Source organism: Pipistrellus kuhlii, unplaced genomic scaffold, assembly GCF_014108245.1.
Source record: "Pipistrellus kuhlii isolate mPipKuh1 unplaced genomic scaffold, mPipKuh1.p scaffold_m20_p_4, whole genome shotgun sequence".
NCBI classification, from domain to species: domain Eukaryota; kingdom Metazoa; phylum Chordata; class Mammalia; order Chiroptera; family Vespertilionidae; genus Pipistrellus; species Pipistrellus kuhlii.
In genome coordinates, this window is record NW_023425540.1 from 72,415,582 (window position 1) to 72,429,513 (window position 13,932).

At 54.7% G+C, this 13,932-nt stretch overlaps 1 protein-coding gene across 5 annotated transcripts in view; it reads right to left on the reverse strand.

Moving 5' to 3' along the window:
• Positions 1 to 537: 537 nt before the first annotated feature.
• The window catches only part of SRRM3 (serine/arginine repetitive matrix 3), a 55,493-nt gene continuing 42,098 nt past the window's right edge, over positions 538 to 13,932 (reverse strand). Inside the window, exons 12-17 of one of the 5 annotated variants that reach the window (XM_045571165.1) lie at positions 5,944 to 5,963; positions 4,605 to 4,957; positions 3,975 to 4,199; positions 3,730 to 3,867; positions 3,172 to 3,251; positions 1,734 to 1,949 (exon numbers count right to left, since the gene is read on the reverse strand). In XM_045571165.1, the coding sequence (XP_045427121.1) occupies positions 1,878 to 1,949; positions 3,172 to 3,251; positions 3,730 to 3,867; positions 3,975 to 4,199; positions 4,605 to 4,957; positions 5,944 to 5,963 (888 nt within the window). In that variant the 3' untranslated portion in view covers positions 1,734 to 1,877. Of the gene's footprint in view, positions 1,950 to 3,171; positions 3,252 to 3,729; positions 3,868 to 3,974; positions 4,200 to 4,604; positions 4,961 to 5,943; positions 5,964 to 13,932 lie in introns of all 5 variants that reach the window. The other 4 variants (XM_036410142.2, XM_045571166.1, XM_045571164.1 and 1 more) reach the window with 4 other exon arrangements.

Below are 13,932 nucleotides of genomic sequence, written 5' to 3' on the forward strand. Positions count from 1 at the left end.
AACCAGGTCAAAACCCACCACTCTAAGAGAAAAGAAGAAGGGGAAGAGAAGGAAAAGGAGGAGGGTGTGTGTGTGCGTCTGTATTTGTTTAGATTTCAATAAAAGAAATAGAATGTAACTGTTAAAAGAAAAAAAACAACCCATTACTCTAAACTCCTTTTCCAGGCCCCATCCTAGGGTGCCTGGATTCACAGCCACATGTTACTCCAAACTGTGTTCTAGCCATTCTGGAACATTCCACATATAGGGAAGGTCCTGTGTGTTGGCCCAGCCTCCTCCTCTGTCCCACCCCCACTCACTGCTGAAGCTAGATGGGGGTTCAGGGCATGGGAGTGATCATCTTGGGTCCCCATTTTCTCCTCACTAAGCTGCCAGCTCCGTAGACTCAGGCACCTGCACAGGGGGATGGATGTGCTGGGCGCTGGTTCCTTGGTGCCAGTTCTTCTCTCTGGGTCTCTCATTTCTCAGTGGGAAGGACTCCAGTACCCCATGCCCTCCCCTCACTCTCCAGGTACCCAAATCCACAGAGGCCTGGTCTCACCACCTGCCCTTTGGGCACTGAGTATTTTATTAGTCCCAAGTTTCATCCGCACCGTGGGGAAAAAAAAAAAAAAAAAAAAAAGGAAGTGGGAAATAGAGAGAGGGGAACCCGGACCAGACCCCAGACCCCTCCCCCCAACAGAGCCCAGGGCATCTGCCCTATTGGGCCAAGGAAGACTTCATTAGATCCCTGAGGGCCCCAGGAGGAGGGGGCTGGGAGCAGCAGAAGAGGGCTGGGGGCCACTGCTTCCTGTCATTGCCCCAGGCCAAGGCCCTCAGTAGAGATCCTACCCTTTCTTCCAAGGGCTATAGCACCCTTCTCTGGGAAGCCTTGGCTGGCCACCTCCTCAGCAAACCCTGAGGAGGAATGCTCCCGTGGGCAGGCCCCGAAGCGCTATCCTGTGCCTGTGACTCAGACAAGGGGCACATGAGAATACCAGGGCCTGCTCAGTCATTAGGCTGCATTGCTTCTCCCTTCTCACAGGCTCTTCTTCCATCCACTCCTTCTCTCGTCCACCTCCTGACCTGAGCCCCTTGTCATCTCAGGGTCAGATTCCGTTGTGGTCTGTATGTCCCACCTCTTGTCATGCACAAGGCCTGGCTTGTGTAGCCTTGGACCAGGGAATGAAGTGAGGCCTGAAGGGGAGAGACTGGCCTGGAGAGAAAAGGTGGGACCGAGAGTGAGCTCCCTGGCTCTTCCTGGCACTCCTGGGCCTGGATGGTGGCATACCAAGGCCATTCTTCTTTCTGTCTAACTTATATCCTGCTTGCTGTCCCACCTCCTTGCCTGCCTAGTGATGGAGAGGATCCAAGGGCCCTGCGGAGTGGGTAGGGGAGGCTCCCAGGATTGGCACCTTCAGAGATGTCCCTGGGTCCACTGAGCTGAGATCCCCAAGTCTGGTGAGCTGGCATCAAGCAGGAAGGGGGGCAGGGTGATCCCTGTGTTCGAAAAGGCTCTTTGTTCCCTGGACATGGTGGGAGGGCAGAAGGTGGGGGTAGGGACCCTCTAGAAGCAGCAGAACCCAGCTCCTCCTTGTTTGCAGGGCACCTACCCTCAAGGTCTTCCCTGGCCCTGGGACCTCTCTGTAGCAAGAGGGTGTATGCCCCCCATGGATCCTGGGGCCTGAGCCCTCGCCTCTCTCTGTGCCAGGGGACACCCATCGGGGTTTGTAAGGGCTCAGAAGCCGCCACTTTCTGAGCTGCTCCGGCTGTGGTAACTGGGACTGGGGGTCCGGGAGGGGCTGCGCGTGTGGCTTCGGGTCCCTCCACTTCGGCTGCTGTAGCTTCCGTGGCTGTGGCCAGGGCTGGGGCTCCGGCTGGGGCTCCGGCTTGAGTAGTCACTGCTCAGGCAGCTGGAGGAGGAGGAGGAGGGGCTGGGCCGGTAGTAGGGGATGGGCCGCTTTCGGGCACTGCCAGGAGGAAAAAAGCGATTACAGACCATCCAGGGCCCTCACTTGGGCCTGGAGCCCCTCCCAGCAGTGGCCAGGGTTCTGCTGCCTCAGGTGCCCCCTCTCCCACTCCAACAGGATTGGACAGTCAGGGGTCACTTGCCAATTTCATGTTGATCATTTTGTTTTTCCTCACTTGTCAGCAGGGGAAGGGAACCCGAATCTCAGCTAGACCTGAGTAGGTGCTCAATAAATATTAAATATTAAATATTAAATATTAAATATGGACAATTCACATCAACCGAGCTAAGCAGTGGCTTCTGTGCATGGAAAGGTTTGTGGATACGGCCCAGCTCTGCTCCTCTGATCCCCACAGAATGGAGGACTTGGGGTTTTCAGGTCATGTGAAGGGAACAGGAAGAGACCCCTGGCCACTGCTGCCCATGCCCACAGCCTGGCCCAGGCCCACTGGCCCCCTCTCCTCACTCAGCTACCTCCCACCAGCCCTGGAGTTAGTTTGAAGCCAGGAGACCGTGACCCAGAGAAAAGAAAAGAGAGTTGTTAAGGGGGCGGCAAAGCCCCATCGCACTGGGTTAATTCTAAGGAAGAAAACAGGTGTAGTTAGTGGGAGGAGGAGGCAGCCTGGGAGAGGGGCTGAGGGGTGCCAGGTGGGAGGTGTGGGAGGGAGTCTGTCATCTTAGGACCTCCCTCTTACGTCTGGAGGTGTCCCAAACCTTGTGGTCTGGCCTTTAGCTCTGGGGTGAAGGGAGGAGGCAATGTGATCAACAAGGCCTAGGAAAGGCCTGTTTGAGAATCTGACCATGTGAGAGCTGAACGGATGCTTACTATTGCTTGGACATGAGAACAGGGACCCAGAGAGGCCCAGCAACCTCCCAAGGCTTCCCAGTAAGGCTGGGGCAGAGCTGGGCTCAGAATTTTGCCCGTGGCCTTCTACCCCCTATTAGGGATTGAGGACTTCTGGGTGATTTCTGCAAACAGACATAGGCTCACCTGGAGACCCAGGCCCAGACCCTCCAGTCCTGGCAGAGAAACTCTGATCATGGCACAGCCCCCCTGGACTGTGTGGGGAAAGTAAGAAGGAGGGTTCCTCCCACAGCTGCCCCAGAAACCAGGCTGCTGGTGCCCCCTCCTCCAAATTCCCCAGGGGGCTGGAAGGTAAGCAGTGAGGTTAGTGAGAAAAGGAGAGGCAGACAGACAGCTGAACAGAGCCAGACCAGCTCACATGGGCATCTCCCCTGCAGCCTGTGGAGAGGGGGTCCCCTTGGCCCCCAGGCTGGCCACAGGCCACGCAGCAGGCTGGACCTTGAGATGAAGGAGAAAAGGAGACATCATTGCCAGGAGATGAATGGAGGGAGGGAGGGTGGGGCTCCCCGCATGTAGAGCAATGATGGGCTCTTGGCAATGGCGGGCTCCTCCCATCATTGCCAGGAGATGAATGTAGGGAGGTTTGGCTGGAATCTTCAGAACTTAATTTCAGGTTTGTCTCTTTCCACCAAGACCCAAGTGCAAATCCCCCTTCCCTCCATGGGCCTTCAGGCCCCAATGGGGGACCCTTCCCTTCTTGAGGCCTTCCTCCCCTCAGTGACCTTTCACTTGTCTGAGTCCACCCCCTCCCCAGCACCACCAGGTCTAGCCTCTCTGCTCTCAGAGCCCTCTTCCCTCTACTGAACCCCCACCCCCTCTCCTTCAGCCTTCTCCCCTCCCTGCCCTAGGCTCAGTCGGTCCCTCCAGGAGGGCTTCATCCCTTAGGTCCCTGGCTGGTCCCCCGGCCCCTTCCTACCTGGTGATGCGCCGCGGCTCCATGAAGCTGGGCGAATCCCGGCGCCGCTTGCGGATGGGCGAATAGCTGCGGGAGCGGCGCCGCGCGCGGGCGGTGTCGGCCTCGCCGTGCCTCGCGCGGCCCTCGCCGTCCTTGTCCCTGGGAGGCCGGGCCGAGGTGAGCGCCGCCGCCGCGCGAGGGCGCCCGGGCCTCCCTCTCCCCGGCTGCCATCCTTCCCTCCTCCACCCCGCCCCGCCCGCACTCACCGGCCCAGAGGTTTCTTGGGCGACGGCGAGCGGGTGGGGCTGCGGACCCTCCTCTCCGCCGAGCGCGACCGGGATTTGGAGGGCGAGCGGCTGGAGCTCCACGAGCGCGGGTGGGGGCCCGGGCTGCGCGACGAGCTCTTCCCCTCGGGGCCGCCGTGCCGGCCGTGCACGCCCGGGGACGGGGAGACGCTGGCCGGGCGGGCGCGCGGGGGCCTCTCCTTGGCCCTGCAGGAGGGGAACGGCCACCGGGAGCTCAGCCAGGGAGAAGGGGGCTCAGCGGAGGACGGGGCTCAGTTGGGCAGGGAACTCACGTTTAGGGGGTTATTGAGGGCAGGATGAGTTCGTGGAGGGTTGAGGTCTCCAGAGAAGGGGAGGGGCACAGAGAGGAAAGAGCGATTCGTGCAGGGGGATCCAAATGGAGGGAGGAGAGAGATCAGGGGGTGGGATGGGAAGGGCTTGGTGGGAGGACCGGAGAGCTCCTGGGGTGGAAGGAGAGAGATCAGAAGGGGGAGCCCAGCGTGTGCGGAGGGGGCGTGGTCGGTGAGGGTGGAGCACCCGCTGGAGGTGGGTGTCCCGTGGGGGTCGGGGACAGGGCGGGGAGGGGAGCCTCCTCCACTCCCGGGGACTCACCGTTTACCGTGCCCGCCGGAGCCAGGCTCCGGCCCGGGGCCGGGGGCCCCGCCTCCGCCCGAGTCGCTGCTGGAGCGGGCCCTGCTGAGCGAGCGCGACGGGCCCCGGGGCGGCGCGGGCCGGGCGCGCCGTCGGCCTCTGCGGCGGGGCGCGCCCGCGGGGGACCTGGAGCGCCGCCTTCGTCGCCGCCTTCGCCGCCGCCGCCGCCGCCGGGCCTGCCCGCCGGCCGCGCGGTCTCCTCGGCCCTGCGACGATGGCGCCGAGCGCGGGCTCGTGCTCTCCTTCCCCCGCGCGGGCGACGGGGCTGCGCCGGCCTCCGCCTGGTCGCCGACCCTGGGCGAGGGCGAGCTGGGCTTCTGACGGGGAGAGAGGCAGAGAGGGAACGGGGGTGGGGGGTGGGAGGGAGGAGACGGAGAGAGTGACAGAGACAGGAGAGATGGGACCGAGGGACAGAGCAGGACAGAACAGACAGGAGATGGAGAACCCAGAAGAGAGGGGCAGAGGCAGAGGAGACAGGGTGAGTGAGGGCAGACAGGGACAAGTGAGAGAAGCAGAGACAAAACGGAGAAAAAGAGGAGAGAGAGGAGAGGATAGATGAAGAGAAGGAAGGAGAGATCGAGGTAAGAGAGCGGGTGGGTGGGGTGGGGGGAGAGAGGGAGAAAGGGCTTTCACCTGGCTCCGGCCTGGGGCTGCCAGTCCCGGAGCATCGCACACACGGTTCCCCGCGCCTGCCCTGCCTCTGCCTCTCCTGAGTGTCCACCTTCTGGCCTCAACAGTGCAGCTCATGCAAGGTTCTCAGCATGCAAAACACAAGAGGAACGGAGCGGTGGGGGTCGGGAGCTGACAGGTAGAGGGCTCCAGGACGGGCACGGGGGAGGGGAGGGGCTGGCATTGCTCCCCTCCAGGGACGGACGATCCCGGCAGAGAGAAGAGAGAGGGTGGGCACCGGGAGGCCCCACTAGGGCCAACCCAGCAGCCCAGGCCCCCCAGCGTGGGGGTGAGTGAGGGGATGGAGGGGGCACACGGCACACAGATGGGGATGGGGGCGGGGCAGGACAACTGAACTCAAAACTAAACCGAAGAAAGGGAAGAAAAAAAAAGAAATAAAAAAACGAAATCCACAAATGTCATTAGATACCAAAATCAAAAACAATGTCTGAACTCCTGGGGAACTGACATTTTTCTGTTAACAGTTTTCTTTCTTTGTTTTCCGGCCCTGCAGAGACCTGTGGAGCTGTCAGTAGCGCCCTACTGTCTTTCTGTTTCTCTCTTTTCTTTTCTTTTTTTTTTTAAGTTCTGATTTTTTTTTTTTAGTCCCTCTTGGTTAACGTCCACTTACCAATAAAGTGGCACTTCCTCCTTTAGTAGGTAAGATGTGTAAGAGAAGGGAAAAGTGTGGTAGCGTAAGTTCATCATTAGATTCACAAAAATGCAAGAGAGATAGAGATAGAGAGAGAGAGAAAATCTCAACCACCCCATTCTAGGCCTAGAGGCCACACTGCCTCTGGAGGAAGGACTGGCAGCGCCTGGCTCCTTGGGCCTGAGCAGGCACCTCTTGGGTAACCATGACCTTTGGATAGAGATGACCTATGTTTTTCCAAAAACGAGTTAGGACACTAGGCTCTGGATACAGGAAACCAGAAAGGACACCTGGTACCTCCAAAAGGGCCCTGACTGGAAAGCAGGGTCCAAGAACCTGCTACTACCTCACTTAGGAACCCTGGCCAAGTAACTTCTGCCTACTGGGCCTCGGTTTCCCCATCCACAAAATGAGAGTGTTGGGCTCTGCTTCCTGGTGTTCCTTCCAGAGCAAATAGTCCAAGATTCTTTGCATGCCCCTGACCACCCTCTCCATCCCCCTCCCTCCAGAGACCTGACCCTCTTCCTGTCCTTGGGCTTCTATCTGGTAACAGTTGATTACACTTGTTTGTTTATAAGTCTGTCCGTCACTCTTACCCCACCCCCAATAACAGCCCCAACTTGACTTTGACTACCCCCAGGGTAGATTTGGTGTCAATTCAGCTCTGTAACCTGAGTTTTTATCACAGAATTCGGCTGCCTCAGTGCTGTTTGCTGAGGAAGAAATGTCCTTTACAAGGGCCAGGGCCAAACCAGGAAGTTGTAGGTGAGGGGCAGGGTCTAGGCCAAGTTCTTTTGACAGGCTCTTGGATGAGATAACCTTGCTGCCAAGGGCTGGAAGGAGTGTGTTTGGTATGACCACTGTGCTTCCTGCAGGGGCAAGATGGTGCCAAGGCCGTTGTGTACCACCCTGGATCCAGCCTGGAAATTAAGATAGAGCCAAGAAGTCAGCCCCAATTGGTGGAGAGGCACAGCCAGCTTGTGAAGTAGCCAATGAACACCAACCATAGAAGGCGAAAGCAGCTGATCAGAGCCAGGGGGCCATGAAAACCTCCTGGAAGAGCCTGGCATCTCTCTTTGGGGCAGAGGCAGGCACAGGTGGGCAGAGTAGATATTACCAGGTACCAAGGTACCCTTTGAGCACCTTTACTCCAGCTAGGCCAGGAGACATGGAAGCTGGGTTGTTCAGCCATGGCCCCTCTGAGATAGCATTTCCATTCTCAATGGATATTACCAGAGACCCTTGGCTCCCCAACACATATGCCCTCCACCCCTGCTGGTATAGCTCCCAAGCCCCTAGCACTAGGTTCTGTCATCCAACATCCTTTTCCTTCCAGAGAAGGTAAATGAAAAAGAAGTCTCCAGGTCCCCCAAATTTCCAGTATCTTTTCTATCCCCTGGGTTGTCTAAGAGTGTAGCACAGTTCTGGGTGGGGGAATGGATGCCCTGGCAGCCAATGCATAGTATTCACACCTAAGGAGACATTGGACCCCACCTTTCTGAAGCCTTTGCTTGCCACTTTGGCGGTGGTAGTGGGAGTAGCAAGGCAAGTAGGCAGAATACTAAACTTGGGAATTAGGACCTGGATGTGAATTCTGTTCCAACCCAGACTCTGGATCTAAGCCACTATTTCTGACTCCAGGGGAGAGGCCAGCAGGGAGGGAAAAAGACCAAGGGCTACCACGTTCTTTCTCATGGGCACTGCAAGGCCCTCTATACTTCCCACTGTTGGTCTGGGAGTATTAGGAATAACAAGGGTCTGGGTTGGGTGGATGCCCACCCCCGTAATGTTGCTGTTCCCCTGGGCAAGACTCCTTGTGCTGAGCTGGACTCTTCCTGTCTGGCTGGTCTTGAAGTCCAATCTCTTTTCCATTTCCCTCTTACCTCCTCCAAGCCAATTGGCTGCCATAACCCAAGATGCTGGTAATTGTCAAAGTGAACACTGGAATCAACTCTGATGTAAATTTCCTGGGAGGCCTTAGAGAAGTGACTTAACTCTGAGGCCTCAGTTTCCCCACTGGTAAAATGGTCATAACTGAATCTTTCTGAACAGGGTGGACCTGTTCAGGGGCTGAGAGGTTCTTTACGGAGTACAAATGACTCACTGTCTCTGCAGAGACAAATAGAATCAGAGCAGTGCAGGAAGGCCTCAGCCCCGTAACATTGTCCCCTAAGTGCCAGGATGATGGAGGATGGGAGGAAGATGTTTCTAGGTAGGTGGCATAGTGCCTTCCCTCAGGGGAAGGGATCAACCTCACCCTTACCCACCTATCCCTCCAGAAGTCCATCCTCATCCTCAGCTTGGCTGGGACTCATTTATCAGGAATTGAGGAAGATACAGGCCCAGACATCTTGGATCTCATTGCCAGACAGGACTGTGGTGGCCAGGGACCACCAAACATCTCTCAAAACCTGTTCTGTCACTCTTGCCTCTTCCCTCACCTCTCTCCCACAGCCTTGCTAATGTTTCTTTCTTCAATACAGTCAGCCCAAGGCCACCACCTCCAGGAAGCCTCTCCTGAGCCTTACCCTGAGTCAGGCACGCTCCTCTCTGATCCCACAGACCCCTGTTCCTTCCTTCAGTTTGGATTGTGCCAGCATGTGTTAGGGCTGGGGCTACTCTGATGAGCAGAGCTGCCCATCCATGGTTCAGCTTGCCCCCTATCATTGTTCTGAGTCTTTTTGTCTGCCCTCCAGCCTGGCAGGTGGAGGCTGTGAACCCACATCTGCCTGCCTCAACCCTGATATGGATACTCAGACAGGGCCTGGCATGGAGGAGTGCTGGGCAAATGCTGTGTGTGCGTGTGTGTGTGTGTGTGTGTGTGTGTGTGTGTGTGTGAATGGATGAGTGAGTGAGGCTAGACCTCACCTAACTCTGAGCCCTGCTCTCAGGAGCCCCTCTGCTCCTTGGTACCACCTCTCCTAGACATCTTTTTTTTTTCTTCTTAATTGTTTTATGATATTGAGTCATCACTGACTTCCTATCCATCATCTTTTCTTTTTGCTCACATAAGAAACTTTTGAGGTGGAAAGACAAGGGGAAGAGAGCAGCTAGAAATAGTGTGGTTGCCTGACCCTGATATTCCTAAAGATAAGAATAAGTGAGCATCTAGGGCAGTTAGCCCCTCCAGGTCAGCATTTGAGGTTTCTGTTTCTGGGTGCCTGATTGCATCAGCTACTCCTTGAGGGTGGGGCCTCCTCTTCTCCATTGGACCAGCAGCACTCTCTCTCTCCGTGAACAGTTTCCTTGCCTGCCCTCCTAGCACCACCAGGATTGAAGAATGTTCTAAAGGGGTGAGCTACTGGGGACTTGCCCTTGGGGTCAACATGGGAAGAGATGAGGCCCTCCCTTGTCAAAGATGAGGTCCAGTGAGGCCTCCTAGGGCTGGGATGTCACACTTCTGTAGCTGCTTCTAGGTGGGAAGAAAACAGTTTAAAGGGCAGAGATGAGATCCTGGAGGCCCTACCTCTGTGGCTGGATGAGCACTGGGCTGGAAGACACAAATCCCAGGACCTAGCCTAGTTCTGCTCTAATCTTGGGGGTCCGTGGTCTTTGCTGATGATCCCTTCTGGATCATTCTGCACATTAAGCTCAAATTTGGAAGATGGAAGGATGCTGGGGGAGGGAGGGAGTCCCTTTCTAGATTGAGTAGTGGTCCAGAGAACAGAGGGTTAGCTGAGAGTTTCTTTCACCCCCCACAGAGACTTTTCTAAGTGGAACTTTAAGTCCAGTGCCTACTCCTGCAGTTTACTCCCCAGCCAAAGTCCAATCACCATAACACCCCAAAGATGGAGCTGTGTGATTTAGTCCTGGTGTCAGCTGCTGCCCTAAAGTCCTGCAGCTTCCACCCTAAAGCTCTGCTGTCAGCCAGAGCAGCACCTGCAGGAGCCCAGCAGGCCCCAGAGGATGGGACAGGGCTCTCTTCCCAGGCTTGACCTCAGCCAGAACTTCCTCCAGCATCCGGAGGGCAAAGGCCCAGCACAGGCCCCTCCAACAAAGATTTATTGCTCAAGTCACCCCAGGGGCTGGCAGGGGTGAGAGGTGAGAGGCTTAGCAGTTACTCCAGACAACAGAAATCAAATTGGCTCAACCACACCATAGAGTTCAGGATGGGAACACAAACTTGGAATGCTAAACCACACAGAAATGCATTCAGACAACAAAATGAGAGAGAGCATGAAGGAGGGTTGGGAGGTGGGGTGGAGAGGAAGAAGGAGGAGCAGGGAAGGTGGGAAGGAGGAAGAATGAACCAGAAAAGTTGTTGGGGTGGGGTGGGGAGAGGTCAAGAAAACCAAACGACAAACCAGGAAACACAGCTTTGTAGCTCATTTGGAGAAAATGCAAGTTACAAATGAGTAGTCACTAAAATAAGGAAAGAAAAGGAAAGGGAAGAAAACCAACCAGAGTGAGACTGAGAGAAAGAGGAAGAAAACCACATTCAAACCAAGCAGAGTGGCAGGGCTTATCTGGAGATGGGAGCGAGCGAGCGCACAGCTGAGCTGGGATACCTACCTTCTCAGTGGTCAGGGACGGGAATGCAATAATAAAAAAGAAAAGAAGGTCTCCGCATTGGGAATGCAGAATGGGGAAAGACAGTGACTTTGAGCTGCGCTCCCCCTCTGAGGTGGCATATGGCAGCTAAGTGTGGCTTTTGGTCTAGTCCCAGGGATGGCAGGGGACTTCTGCCCAGCCATTTCTGTTTGCTTTCCCCCTCCCACCACAGGTTCCAAATAGCCAAGCTTTTCTTAACTCTTTAAACAACAAAAACCTCCAGAGGGCATGCAGGAAGCAGCTGATGGAAGCAGAACCACAGGGTGGGTGAAGGAGGGGCTTGCAGCCTGGGGAGATAGACCCATTTCAGGGGAGAGATGGAGAGAAAGAGACAGAGGAGCTCAAGGAAAGAGAGAGAGAGAGAGAGAGAGAGAGAGAGAGAGAGAGAGAGAGAGAGAGAGAGAGAGAGAGAGAGGGCAAAGGCAGAGGAAGAAGGAATAGAGACAGAGAGAAAGGTGGACCCAGCCAGAAAGAAGAAAGAGAAGCTGTTTAGACAAGGCCAATCAGAGTGGACAGATGGGGTGAGGTGGGAACTGTGCATTTAAAAGGGAAGGCAACCACGGATTCAATTTGGAGGATTGATCCTGCCTCAAGTCAACCTTGTTCCCTTTCCCCCTGGCTTCAGCACCATTTAGCAAAATCCATCCCTCCTGCTTTCCGGCTTCAGCCTAAGAAATGCCAAGGTGACCCTTCCTATGCTAACTGCCTCACTCCAGCCATGGTCACTGCTCCTCCTGGGGGTGTAGAGGACAGAGGCCTGGATGAGACAGGTCAGGCAGTGCCATGGGCACCTCTTCTTGGGGTCACTCTAGGCTGCCCATTTTGAGATGAAATTTGAACCAGAGGCGGAAACCAGAGAGCCTGGGAGCCTTGCTCAGGAAGCATCTCTGGCTCTAATGGCAAATGGTGAGGCTTCCAATGCTAGGGACAGATGGAGCCAAGGAAGGGGGCCCTACTCCTAAGGCTGCAATCCCCGCACACCCTATCTGGCCAGCATGCTGGGCTTTGGGCTCAGTATCTTACTTTTCTACCCCACATTGCGTGACCTTGAGTGGCTTCCTTTCCCTCACTTTGCTTCATTATTTCTTTTCCCAGCTGGTGTGAACTGTGAGGGCTTAGGGTTTCCCTGAGTTGTTAAAGCTGCAGTCATATAGAGTTGTGCAATACCAGGCTCACTTCTACCCTGGTCTTCATGTGGATAGGCCTCAGTGCCAGGGAGTTCAGAGAGCCAACAACTTCTAGAGGGTTCCCCAGGGGAAAGGAAAGAGCTGAGGCCCCCAGAATCCACTTCCCAAGTCCTCCTCCTTCTCCTCCTACTCAGGCTCCTAACATGTGCTTCCCATTAACTGGGTACTTCCCATTGACCACCATCTCCACACCTTGGCTGTGGCTGTGGTCTTGAGGTTAGAGGGTCTTCTTTTTAGATCTGCCTCTAAAACGCTGTGTGTCTTTAGCTGGTCATTTGATCTCTGTGAGCTGCAGACAGCAGTAGGCAGCAGAACCCAGAAATCCCTTTGGGGGTTCAGCCCTGGCCTGGAATGGGACATCAAAGGGATGTTGGGAGCCAGCATCCTATGGCCTCAGTCTCAAAACGAGAATGGCTTTTTCTTCTCTTGGCTGGGAGAGTCTGGCTTTGAAGCCCTCACCTGAACTAAACTCTCAGGTGTCTTCAGCACCCTCTTCCAGGCTCTCCCTGCCCTGCCTAGCCATCATCTTATCCTAGACAGATCAGAGAGGACACAGGAGGCTCACTGCTCTGGGAAGGACCCTGGGTGCCTGGGATAAGTCTCTCCCTCCTTAGGTCTCCCAGCTTCTCTCCAAAGTTCCTTATGGACAGGGACCCAGAGTATGGTCTGCACCACTTTTGCTAACTTGAATGCTAAGGCGGGTCCACCCGTGCCCTTTGCCTGGGGTTGAGGGAAGGGATGGCTGCTGCTGCAGATTTGGCAGAAGCTGTTGGCATGGGAAACGATTTTGTAAGTGTTATCTTCCCTTTTAAATTCTGATTAGAAAGGAAAAGTAATTTATAGAGATATGTATATGATTAATGTTCACTGAGATTCAAAAACCATTTCTGCATTAGGAGGAGGGGCTCCCACAGTAACACACAAAAGCAAAATTCTAGAACAACAGAGAAGATAGAAAAAAACCCAGAGAGATAGTTTGCATTTCTGTACATTATAAACAAACAAACAAAACAAAACAAAACAAAACAAAAAAAAGAAAGAAAAAGAAAAGAAAACAGAAACAAAAATAAAATGAAATAACAGGAAGAGTTACATAAACTTCCCACCCCCTTCCCTTGCCACTAAACAAGAAATGGAATCACAATATTACCACGTTTCAAATGGGAGGCTAAAAACAAAAACAAAAACAGAAACATAGACGGGGTTAAGAATGGTGAGCTTTTCTTTTTCCATTTGTCTCTCTCTCTCTCTCTTTTTTTTAAAGGTGAGAGTCCAAGAATACCACCCCCAGTGCTTTTCCCAAAAAAACATTTTTGGTTAATGGCAAAGTCTATGACCTCCATCTCACCTCCCTGGAGGCAAGAACCAGCTACATTTCACTTTGAGGAGAGGCTCGATGGGCAAGGAGGGGATCTGAGCGCAGGTGCGAGGCAGGGGATGGTCAGCAGTCTTTGAATTCCCAGAGCCCAGGGGGTAGAGAGAGAATTAGGGGGCCATGTTTTGTGAAAGGAGTAACAAAGGGTTATCTCCTAGGAAACTCCCAGGGCCATGTCAAAATGGGGTCCCCCTTTGGGAAGGAGAAGATTGGGGTGCTGCTTAGACTTCTTCCCCAGGCCAGCGGCTAGGCCACCTTCCCTGACTGCTTGCTCCTAGGTCTACCTAGTTGCTGCGACCATTTTGTCTGCACATGTCCAGGACTCTTGTGGGGCACTGCTTAGCCATCCAAGGCTGGAGAGGGGAACCAAAATGGGAAGGGGCCTCCTTTCACCCTGACTTGGAAACACATGCTTTTCTGTACCTCCATGAGAAGGTGTTTGGGGCACTGTGTTGTTCAGGCTTTGTGCCCATGGGGTAGGAGGTTGGGCATCATGTCTCAGACCTGTCCCTCTCCTGTTTGCCCTTAGCTACCTCTGCGTGCTCTCTCCCACACTCAGGACAGATCCAGAGACATTGGTGTGATCCTCCCCACATGGCCTGACTAGGCCCCTCAGAGCTCAGGAGCCTGGCACCCTGTCCAGGAGGGGCAGTTTCCACCTGGGTAATGTCCCTAAACAAAAATTAACCTTGAGACCAAAAGCCTTTTGTCAGGGGCCCTTTGACTTTCCTTGCTGAGGTCCTGGACTAGGGTATTTGAGAAAAGAAAGGGAGTGAAACGAAAACGGCCAAAAATCAAAACGAAACTTGACATGTACAGGTTTGCTGCTGAGACCTGAGGTCTGGGGAGGAGCAG